We start from the raw sequence: 12,681 nt of genomic DNA on the forward strand, positions 1-12,681 counted from the left end.
AAATAAAATTGCACTTACATGAAATATGCGGTAGAAAAGCGTAAGGAATTCCTGTATGACTAGGGTCCGGCTGCAGCCCAGATCCCCAGCGACGTGGTGACGGCACGCCTCCTGTCTGACGCGTTTCCGCCTAATTGGCTGTCTTCGGAGAAAGGAGGTCCTTTCTCCGAAGACAGCCAATTAGGCGGAAACGCGTCAGACAGGAGGCGTGCCGTCACCACGTCGCTGGGGTCCTTTCTCCGAAGACAGCCAATTAGGCGGAAACGCGTCAGACAGGAGGCGTGCCGTCACCACGTCGCTGGGGATCTGGGCTGCAGCCGGACCCTAGTCATACAGGAATTCCTTACGCTTTTCTACCGCATATTTCATGTAAGTGCAATTTTATTTTGAATAAAGTTTACATTAAGGATAATGCACTATAGCAGTCATTCCTTTTTACATGTCATGCTGGAACGATACGATCCTTCCCACCGCTTATTGTAAGCGGCTATCAGTGTCACCGGAATATAGGACCAATCTGCCTGTGAGCAGCGCAACAGTATTCGGTGTCCATATCCACCAGAGGCTGATAAGGACCAATTGGATACAGAGACAGACCTGTCCAAGGGGGATGCAATTACGCATGTTATCTATATCCATCTGGTAAGAAGCCCAGCAGGCTATTTTATACGCACGGTGGGGAGCACCTTTTGATTTTGGAGCACCAGGGATTGTTTGTTTCCTTTAAGGAGAGCACTTATTTCATTCCGTCCGGTAAGGAGGAATTCTAACAGGTGGAGGGAATTCAAGTCACGTATTACTTTGGAACACCATCCATCACCAACCACATCACCGGAAATAGTTTCATATAGACACACTAGTGTCTTGGGACTTCTTCTCATATATATTTATATGTTACAGTTTTGCACCTTAATTGTATATATTTGAGGTTGCACATTATTCGTTTGCATTTTTGCACATATTTCAGATATAGCGCACCATCAATTACACGCATTTATTTATTTTTATCTGGGAGCAGCATATCACGGATCAGCGCACTTTTTCTTTTTCACATATATATATATATGTATAAACCAATAATGAATGATATGCTTCTGTTTTATTAAGAGGTCATTTTATCATCTGAGGTCCTGATGAAGCGCAAATGCGAAACGCGTTGACTATATCAGATTGGTATAACAACCACAATCCTCACCTATTGCCAAGAATGCCTGCATATCAACTTTGAATGTATAAGAAACTATATATATGTCAACATTTGCATAGTGTTCTTTGTTTTTCTTTTAAAACCTTCTTAACTATTAAAGTAATTTTTTTAAATCAATAAGTGTGTTCACTCAGTATGTGCCCATAAAGTCCGCCAATAGATGCTTGGACAACGTTTTGTTGTACCATTCATTTTCTCTTTTTTGTAAGGTAAAATAACATTTTGTGTCTAGGATAATGCCCCACCCTTACACTTACCTGAGCCCGATCTTGATCCAGTGCTGTACACGAGAGCGGCGGTTCTCTCACAGGGCAGATTGATAGCAGGGGGAGCCATTGGCTCCTGCTTCCATCGACCAAATCCTGTGACGAGGGAGAGGGACTTGGGAGTCAGCCCGCACAAATACCCCCCTTAGCAAGCGGCTTGCTGGGGAGGTACTCAGAAGGCTGGAGGACCCAGCAGAGAACCCCAGATGAGAATTGGAGATTATCTGTGCAAAACTATTTCACTGACCAGGTAAGTGTGAGATGTTTGTTATTAAAAAGTAAAAAAAATTGAATGGTTTAAAATCACTAAGTTAACACACAGTACCTGGGAGTAGTTCCTCTCTTCCTGTGGAGCAGAGACAGAGCTTTGGGTGATGGTGGGCTCTGAGCACACAATGCTGCTGTCATTCAGGCTCAGCAGAGTTAAATCCGGTTCTTCGAGTATCCCACGAGCTGAACCTGAATCCTAATGAAAGGACAGAAGTATTTACATTGCAAAATTCTGAAAAACAAATCAAACCCAACTCTAACTACTTGCCTTGCTTATCTCAGCAATATCTTTAGCAAAAAAAAAAAAAAACAACAGTAAAGGCCAAGAACAGTAAAGGTATCAAATGGACATGTTCAACCTAAAGTGGATGTAAACTCCCACATATACCCAGTGAAGTCAACAGCCTCAGATGATACACAGAGACAAAACTAATCTCCCTACATAAGCTTTACTTGTAAATCTGTTGTCTTCAGCTTTGTACACCGTTTAGAAAGTGCAAATTGTGTTAGAATTTGTTCTTCCTGTTGGGTGTGGAGCATGGAGTCTTGGCATACATTGTGTGACAGCTGATTGGAGGAAAAGTCACCCCCCCCCCCCCCCACACACACACACACAAGCAGAGGAAGGAAAAAACATGCAGAGCTAGGCTGTGAATAGACCAGCTCTCTGTTAATCTCTCTCCCCCGTGTCTGGGAACTTGTCAGAAGTCATTATGCTGATAACAGAGGAACAGCAGAAAGAAAGCGACTTGTGGCTTTGGAGAGAGATAAGTAAACATTACAGACACAGGTCAAGTTTCATGAATGGGGTTTACATCCACTTTAATTGATCTTTGCTGAATATAATGCACACCAATACTAATGCATGTTTTAAACTAACAAAAAATGGTTAAGGGCCTGGATCCCACTGGTGGGATTTCAGATGAGACTTGAGTTGCACATAATCGCATGACAAGGGAAATCATTGTTTTTAATGGTGTCCGTTCACATCAATGCGACTCCGCACGGAACAATTTTGGAAAAGTTCCTGTACATCGGTGTGTTTCCAGAGCAAATTTAACTCCATAGAAAATAGAAGCCTTATAAAAAAAGTTGCATCCAAACAGCACTACATATTCATACTGAAAGTTGGATCAAAACTGTATTGCAGCAGTGTGACCCTAGCCTAATGGATATCTTAAAAGTGAACTTCCGTGCATAAAAAAGGAAAATCCTACATAAATTTCTGTTCCATTTATATAAAGGACCTTAAATAAAAAAAAAAAAAAAAAAAAAATATTGTATACACTGCTCAAAAAATTCAAAGGAACACTTTGATCAAAGTATAGCACCAAGTCAATTAAACTCCTGGCAAATGTAGCTGGTCACCCAAGTAGCAGAGGGGGGTTGTTAATCGGTTTCAGCTGCTTTGGTGTTAATTAAATGAACAGGCGCACTAGATGGACAACAATGAGATCCCTTCCAAAACTGTACCGGTTTTACAGGTGGAGGCAACTGCCATTTTTTCCCCTGCTCATTTTCTCTGATTGTTTTTAACTAGTTTTGCATTTGGCTAGGGTCAGTGTCACTACTGGTAGCATGAGGCGATATCTGGAACCTATAGAGGTCGCACAGGCAGTCCCATCTCCTCCAGGATGGCCCATCAATAGGTGCCATTGCTAGTAGGTTTGCTGTGTCTCCCAGCACTGTCTCAAGAGCATGGAGGAGATTCCAGGAGACAGGCAGTTATTCTAGGAGAGCTGGACAGGGCCATAGAAGGTCCTTAACCCATCAGCAGGACCGGGATCGGCTCCTTTGTGCATGGAGGAACAGGATGAGCCCTGCCAGAGCCCTACAAAATGACCTCCAGCAGGCCACTGATGTGAATGTCTCTGACTAAACAATTAGAAACAGACTTCATGAGGGTGAACCGAGGGTCCAACGTCCTCTAGTGGGCCCTGTGCTCACTGCCTGGCACCATGGAGCTCGATTGGCTTTTGCCATTAAACACCAGAATTGGCAGGTCCGCCCCTGGTGCCCTGGGCATTTCACAGATGAGAGCAGGTTCACCCTGAGCACATGTGACAGACGTGAAAGGGTCTGGAGAAGCTGTGAAGAATGTTATGCTGTCTGTAACATCATTCAGCATGATCAGTTTGGTGGTGGGTCAGTGATGGTCTGGGGAGGCAAATCCATGGAGGAATGCACAGACCTCCACAGGCTAGACAAGAGCACCCTGACTGCCATTAGGTATCGAGATGAAGTCCTTGGACCCATTGTCAGACCCTATGCTGGTGCAGTGGGTTCCTCCTGGTGCATGACAATGCCCAGCCTCATGTGGCAAGAGTATGCAGCCAGTTCCTGGAGGATGAAGGAATTGATACCAATGAAAGGTCCCCACGCTCACCTGACCTAAAACTAATACAACACCTCTGGGACATTATTTTTCAGTCCATCCAACGCCACCAGGTTGCTCCTCAGTCTGCTCAGGCACTTACTGATGCCCTGGTCCAGATCTGGGAGATAATACCCCAGCACACCTCCCATCGTCTCATTAGGAGCATGCCCCGATGTTGTCAGGCATGCATACAAGAAAGTGTGGGCCATACACACTACCGAGTACCATTTTGAGTTGCTGCAATTAAATTTCAGCAAAATGGACTAACCACTGCATTATTTTTCCACTGATTTTCAGAGTGTCTTTGAATTCAGCCCTCTGTAGGGTGATAATTTTAGATTCCATCAAATGATGTGACATCCTTTCATTCCTAACACATTACCCAATCCATAGGAGTATAGATTATCCAGCATGAGATTTTTTTTCCCCATTGAGAGCTCATGTTTTTTCAAAGTGTTCCTTTCATTTTTTTGAGCAGTGTACATAAAAAGTCTACACACCCCTGTTAAAATATCAAGTTTCTGTGATGTAAAAAAATGAGACTAAGATAGATCATTTCAGAACTTTTTCCACCTTTAATGTGACCTATAAACTGTACAATTCAGTTGAACAACAAACTGAAATCTTTTGGGTTGAGGGAAGTAAAAATAAGAAAATAAAATATGGTTGCATAAGTGTGCACACCCTTAAACTAATACTTTGTTGAAGCACTATTTTATTTTTTTACAGCACTCAGTCTTATTGGGTAAAAGTCTATCAGCATGGCACATCTTGACTTGGCAATATTTGCCCACTCTTCTTTGCACAAACACTCCAAATCTGTCGGATTGCGAGGGCATCTCCTGTGCACAGCCCTCTTCAGATCACCCCACAGATTTTCATTTGGATTCAGGTCTGGGCTTTGGCTGGGTCATTCCAAAACTTTATACTTCTGGTGAAGACATTCCTTTGTCGATTTGGATGTATTCTTTGGGTCATTGTCATGCTGAAAGATGAAGTTCCTCTTCATGTTCAGCTTTCTACCAGAAGCCCGAAAGTTTTTGTGCCAATATTGACTGGTATTTGGAACGGTTGATTATTCCCTCTACTTTGACTAAGGCCCCTGTTCAAGCTGAAGAAAAAACAGCCCCGAAGCATGATGCTGCCACCACCATGCTTCACTGTGGGTATGGTGTTCTTTTGGTGAGGTGCAGTGTTGTTTTTGCGCGAAAAACATATCTTTTGGAATTTTGGCCAAAGTGTTCAACCTTGGTTTCATCAGACCATACATAACACATTTTCGAGACTTAGATGTGTTTTTGCAAAATTTAGCCGGGTTTGGATGTTTTTCTTCGTAAGAAAAGGCTTCCGTCTTGCCACTCTACCCCATAGCCCAGACCTATGACGAATACAGGAGATTGTTGTCACATGTACTACACAGCCAGTGCTTGCCAGATATTCCTGCAGCTCATTTAATGTTGCTGTAGGCCTCTTGGCAGCTTCCATGACCAGGTTTCTTCTCGTCTTTTCATCAATTTTGTAGGGACGTCCAGTTCTTGGTAATGTCACTGTTGTGCCATATTTTCTCCACTCGATGACTGGCTTCACTGTGTTCCATGGTATATCTAATGCCTTGGAAATTCTTTTCTACCCTTGTCTTGACTGATACCTTTTAACAATGAGATCCCTCTGATGCTTTGGAACCTCTCTGCGGATCCATGGCTTTTGCTGTAGGATGTGACTAAGCAAATGTCAGGAAAGACCTACTAGAACAGCTGAACTTTTTTGGGGTTTAATCAGAGGCATTTACAATGATGGCAGGTGTGTACTGACTCCTATTTAACACAAGTTTGAATGCGATTGCCTAATTCTTAATACAGCCACATCCCCACTTATAAGAGGGTGTGCGCACTTATGCAACCACATTTTAGTTTTTATAATTTTACTCCACACCCCTAAAAGATTTCAGTTTGTTTTTCAACTTGTACAGATTATAGGTCACATTAAAGGTGGAAATAGTTCTGAAATTATTTATCTTTGTCTCATTTCTTTACATCACAGAAACCTGACATTTTAACAGGGTGTGTAGACGTTTCATAGCCGCTGTATGCATGTATGTATATATATATATATATATATATATATATATATATATATATATATATATATATATATATATATATATATATATATATATATATATATATATATATATATATATATATATATATTTTTTTTTTAATATTAGAGCTGCACGATTCTGGATAAAAAGGAGTCAATTTTTTTGCTTACAATAAAGACCAGGATTCTCGACGTAACATCAGCTTTCGCATTACACAAAAAATTGGGCTAACTTTACTGTACTTGAAAGACCGCTGCGCAAATACAGTGCGACATAAAATATTACGACTGCCATTTTATTCTCTAGGGTCTCTGCTAAGATGTGTATAATATATATATATATATATATATATATATAATATATATATATATATTATATATATATATATATATACATATACATACATACACACACACACACACACAAATATACATAATGTTGGGGGGGTTGGGTTTATTTTTTTTTTTACCTCAATGTTTGGGGGTAATTTTCTAGCAAGAAATACAGATTTTTAACTTGTAAGCAACAAGTGATAGAGAAAGGTTTAGTTTTCAAGTGGTTAAACTGACTTCATTTGCAGACCCAAATGTATCCCTTTGATCTCTAAAAGAACCAAATGATACAATGTTTCTTTTTAAGTCTCAGTGCTGAGCAATGTTGTGATAAACTCTGCTGGCTTTTTTTTTTTTTTTTTGACAGCACAGCTGTGAGCACTTGTTACATGAATCGTGGAAATGCTGGATTAAGATAGTGAGTGAGGTTGAATCATCATTGGATTTTATTTATGATACAGCATTTTAAGATTATGAAATTGGAATCTTTTGCTTGAGGGTTAAACACATATATATATATATATATATATATATATATATATATATATATATATATATATATTTATATTTATATAATTTTTTTGCTACACATTTTTAATTTTTACACATTTGGATAGATTTTTATTTTGCGCAACACTAATTATATATTTATTGACTATTTGCACTTTATGAGAAGTGAAGTGTTTGCGGCATTTTACAAATCTAAGACAGGAAGGTTACTCACAGGAATCTTTGATTCTTTTGGTATATATATTATATAGTGCTTAGCATAAATAAGTACGCCCCAACATATTTGTCAGATAACCTTTACTTAAATATCAGAACCAATATTTTTTTGGGACACTATACTAGGAAATATTCACACAAATGCAGGCTATTGATTGCAACCAAGGTTTCTTAATTTGCACACAAAGTATTTTTTCTATCAAATTCATTCAAGACTATGTTGCAAAAACGAATACACCCCAATGGAAGTCTTAGGAGCAAAGCTAAATTTTAGACAAAAAGCCCTATCTAATAAAAATTCAACTACGGGTCAGTGTAATTATTCAAACAGGTGTCTAGCAGTTGATTAAAAAAGGGCATTACTTCTAAATAAAGCCCTTCCATTTCACACTGTCAGCAATGGCACCACATGGAAAAGAAATGTCACAAGGACTGAGAACGAAAAAAAAATTCTTTACACAAGAAAGGTGAAGGCTACAAGAAGATCAGCAAAGCTTTACTTATCAGTTAGAATACTGTAGCAAAAGTGATACAAAAATTTAACAGATGGAACTGCAACCATCACAGACCTATCCAGGCCGTTCACGGACATTAAGACCTCGATAGGAGCGTCTTCTGATGAGAAGGGTTGAAGAAAATTGCCATGCAAGCTCACTGCAGTTAGTTAAAGAAGTAAAAGTCAAACTGGGGTGATTTGTTTCCCATGCCCCAATACGGTGTACACTGCAGAGGAATGGCATGCATGGTGTAGTCCACGAAGGAAGCCTCTCCTAAAGCCCATGCACAAAAAAGCCCGCCTAGAATTTGGAAGGGCCCACGCTGAAAGAGGACTACTGGGACTCTGTCCTCTGAAGTGATGAGACTAAGATCATTTTTTTTTTGGAACTGATGGCTTTAAAACTTTATGACGTCGCAAAGGTGAGGAGTCCAAAGAAAAATGCATGGTTCCTACTGTGAAACATGGTGGTGGCAGTGTCCTTCTGTGGGGCTGCATGAGTCCTGCTGGTGTCAGGGAGCTGCATTTCATTGATGGTATCATGAATTCACAAATTAACAGCTCTATATTCAAAGAGAAGAAGCTACCCTCACTCCGTGCCCTTGGTCGTTGTGCACTTTTCCAACATGACAAAGATCCAAAACACACATCTAAGGCCACCGATGCATTTCTGAAGAACAGGGTGAAAGTGATTCAATGGCAATGTATGTCTCCAGATCTGAATCCAATCAAACACCTATGAGGAATTCTGAAGAGACAAGTTCTCCATCCAGCATCTAGGCTTTAAAAGAGGTCGTTCTTGAAGAATGGAAAAAGAAAGATGTTGCAATTGGTCGCCAACTTATTGATTCCATGCCTAGAAGACTTAATGCTGTCCTTACAAATCATGGAGGTCATACATAATCCTAAATGGAGTCGTTTTTGTTGTGGGGGTGTATTCATTTTAGCATCAACTAAAAAGTTATTTTATTAATCTTACATTCATGTAACAAGCTAAACAAATGTTCTGTAAAGCTCAAGTTTTGCCAAACTTTGAGAAACTGTTCTTGTGTTCATTGAGATATTGATTAAAAGCTTACTTTTCAAAAGGGGTGTACTCATTTATGCTGAGCACTGTATATGTGGATTGCCTCACTTGGTGTGCCGACACCTCATCTTACAAAAAACTCTTTGAAGTGGTTTATTCACAGTTGGTATTTAGCACTATCAAATGTTTATGTGCAGCTCATGGTTTGCACATTTAAAGTGATCAGCACTATGGTAATATGACAAGCTCTGGACACCTAATTTATCACATTTTATTTAAACAGATAGAGGTTAGACATTTATTTCACTTAAAGGGACAGCGCCATACGTGCATGTTTTAATTGATATATCATTTCTGTGCCAAACAGCAATTTTGCATGGAACTAATACATTGCAATTGCAAGTCAAGAGTTTGGCTGACAGTTGCAGTGTGGCCCCATTGACAGTTGGCACTTCCTGTCAGGCGCGACAAGTATGATCCCTTTCGGCTGACTTATTGGGCTTACAGTAGGTGGTAAAAACACATATGAACCACACGTTTTTACTGTCTGTGAGATGAAAGCGGTAGTAAACTGATAGTGGTTAAAAAAAAAAAAAATGAATGCAAGGCAATGTCATTTTGTGCTAGTAAGCATCACATACTAGCACATTATGAGAAACTTACCTTAGAACAAAGCCCTCCCTTGCCGCTATGTCACCGCTGAGATGGCTGACATCTTCCCCCGGTCTTCCTTCTGAGTTTCGCCACCTCCAGCTACATGAGTAGCCAAGGGCGCGATGACGTCACTCCCGCGCCGCCATTTCCGGCACTATAAGCCGGACCTTCAGAGCGCATGCATTAATGAGGTCATCGGCTGCATGCACTCTGAATATCTTCTAAACCTTGCAAGTTTAGGAGATATTCACAGTACCTACACGTAAGCCTTATAATAGGCTTGCCTGTAGGTACAAGTTGTAGTACAGAGTTTACTACAACTTTTAAGGCCTTAAAAACAAGTCAGCTTTGGAGACAGACATCCAGACACGTGAATGTTAATAGTAAAATATTACATAAACCAGCATAATCCCGTCATAGCAGATTGCTGCGGCTTTGTCCAAGTATGTTTAACATATGACAATGTGTTTACATACAGATATGTCTGAAAGGCAAGTTTGAATTAGAAGAACAGACTTTTTATATAACTTCTTTTTCAGATTCATTGATCTGTTGGGGACCTTTTGTAGATTTTATGTTTGCTTTGTGTGCTTTACTGTGCTTTCACACTTCTGGACTGCAACTGTCAGTCATGCAAAGTGCAGCACTCAGCAACCTCAACACGCAGTGTATTTCAGTCTGAAAAAAAATATGGCTAAAATAATTCCCTTGAATCCTATCCTTACTGTTCTTGTATACTTGTATGTAGGAAAAAAATCATAAATATGGCGCAAGATTGTAGCCTGAAGTAATTAATGTATAAGGAGTTCCCTAGGTATGCCCTGCCAACAGCGCTATGTTCTATACCCTGGACTAGACTCAGGTGCCTTGTTGAATCGAGACCTTCACCACCACAGCCCAAACTTTGATAAGTGATTTGTAACGGTTTAGATACAAGTTGTCGATTTCTCTCCTACAATAAATATGTGAATATAATACACTCACATCATGTTTTCTGCTGTCCTAATCTGTTCTATATAGAAAAAAAAAAAAAAAACAGTACATCCTCAAGAAAGCAATGTTCAGGAGCATTGACCAAATTAAGTTAATTTATGCAAAGCCAACAACTCAGCAGCCAGATGAACCATTCCTCCTTTTGCTTATCATTGCATGTCTACTGTCTTTGCATGTGGTCACATGGCTGACACCTGTGGGATCCTAGAACAGATCCTTAAGGGCAGTTTTAAAGTGTTACTAAACCCACAAAAGTAAAATCAGTGTGTATATGCAGTAAAGCATGCTGGTTATACTCACTGTGGAACCTAAGGGGTTAATCCTCTGCATTGTGTATAAAGGCTGTTTGATCCTGTCTCTCTAATCCTCCTCTTCTTTCACTGTCTCCAAAAACTAACCTGATATTTACAGAGCCAGGGCATGGGCTGCACATGCTCAGTTTGGTGTGGATTGCTAGAGAGTTTTTTTTCTTGGTAGAGTGCATGTGATCAGCATAGGGCCAATCAGCACTGTCCAGACAGACGACAGGGGATAATGAAAAATCCTACACGCTTTACTAAGAACTGATACAAGTCACAAGGCTGATATATACACTGATAATGAGAAAAGGTCTTTATCCATTTATATTTACTTTTTCCATCTTCCATGTACCGTGGGAGACCAGATATAGTGAATGCAGGTTCTAGGGTTTAGTAACACTATGAATAAGCTGTGTCATTTAAGCAAGTTTTAGTTTGGAGGGACAGGATGGGGGCTGGCAGTATAATTACTCTACAAGTCTGCAATTATAGTCTGCCAAAAAGCTGAACAAGAAATATAATCGACTCTACTCACCCATGTGTAACCAAAGCTTGGCAAAGAGCCAGCAGAGGAGCCTATGGTACTTGGCAGGAAGTTGATTGAGGATCCACAATGAGATCCCAGGGAAAGCCTCTCAGATCCTTGAGTTTGGTCAGAGGAATCCAGAGCTGTATCTCTACCAGTGGTGGTCTCTTGCTTGGGAATAACATTTTCTTGCTTTGTATAGTCTGGTGAAAAATGCCCAGCAGTTCCTGAATCTTTTTCACTCTCAAGCTCTTTCTGTACAAGGGGCAATTCTTCAAAACGTACCGATCGGGAATTATTTTTATCCAGAATATAAGAGTTTGGATGCTCGGAAAATTCAGAATCATTTATAGTTGTCTTGGTCGCCATTAGCTCGTGGAAAGACCCAGAATGCTCTGCTGCACTTTGACCGGTCAGGGTTGTAGAAGTGTAATGTAGGCCGGCATGGACAGGAATGGAGTTCTGGGTGAAGGGACGCAGGTGGGAAAACAGGGAGGCATCTGGCGCATCAGCATTTACACTGTCTGGGGCCTGAGCCAAAGTTCTATAGGGTGTCTGATTCTGGTTGCTCACATTTACTTCATTAAATGTATTTTCAGGATGCAGTGGCAGAAAAGACCCAGAAGAATCTGTAAAATGCAATGAAATAATCTCTACAATAAATGCAAACATAAAACTGTAAAAGGTAAACAAGAGATGCAGAATGTGTAGTTTGAAAATGGGTTGAAAGGTTTTTTAACTTAATGCAGAGAATGCATAAGGTAAAAAAATAAATAATCATTAAAAAAAACCTTGTGTGTGTAGAACCACTTTAACTAAAGTTTTGTGATGCAATGAAGTACTACATTAAACATCTCAAGTAATTCAAGTGTGCAAACACAGAAGCTATTACTACCAAACTAAATGGCAAATGGTGGCAAGAAAACAAAAACTATCAAGAGTTATGCTCCATTTTATTTCAATTTTTTATAAACAGATGTTTTAGATGCAATTCTTTGGATTATTGTATAAAATCTTTACAACTCAAACAATGTGCTCCAATACAGAGGGTACTAGGCTGCCGACAGAGCTGGCTTCTTCGCCAGCTGTCTAGCTGAGCTTACAAAATGTTGCCAATTCAGCTAGCATAGAGGGAAGTCCTGGTACTGTCTGACTCATGCGGTTGTGCGTGAGGGCAAGAGAGTACCAAAAGAATATCCATCAACAGAAAGTACACTTCAGTGAAGGGTCTAAGAAGCCCCACTACGATTATTTCAATGAATAACCTTCCAAAAGATAGGTGCATTAAAACTATTTTCTGCATGTTACTTGCATAGAAAAAGACTCCCTTGTGTTGACAATTAAAGGTCCTGAGACTGGCGATAGGCGCTGCCACCTTACATAACCCCTTTCCCAGCCAGTGTCATT

The 12,681-nt window shown here is 40.1% G+C and overlaps 1 protein-coding gene across 1 annotated transcript in view; it reads right to left on the bottom strand.

The window, feature by feature from the left end:
- Positions 1-12,681, bottom strand: part of CEP295 (centrosomal protein 295) — a 147,303-nt gene that overhangs the window by 18,817 nt on the left and 115,805 nt on the right. Inside the window, exons 23-24 of the mRNA XM_082245878.1 lie at positions 11,284-11,903; positions 1,799-1,939 (exon numbers count right to left, since the gene is read on the bottom strand). Of these exons, the coding sequence (XP_082102004.1) occupies positions 1,799-1,939; positions 11,284-11,903 (761 nt within the window). The remainder of the gene's footprint in view (positions 1-1,798; positions 1,940-11,283; positions 11,904-12,681) is intronic.

This window comes from Pelophylax lessonae (genome assembly GCF_965119305.1).
Source record: "Pelophylax lessonae genome assembly, chromosome: 2".
NCBI classification, from domain to species: Eukaryota; Metazoa; Chordata; class Amphibia; order Anura; family Ranidae; genus Pelophylax; species Pelophylax lessonae.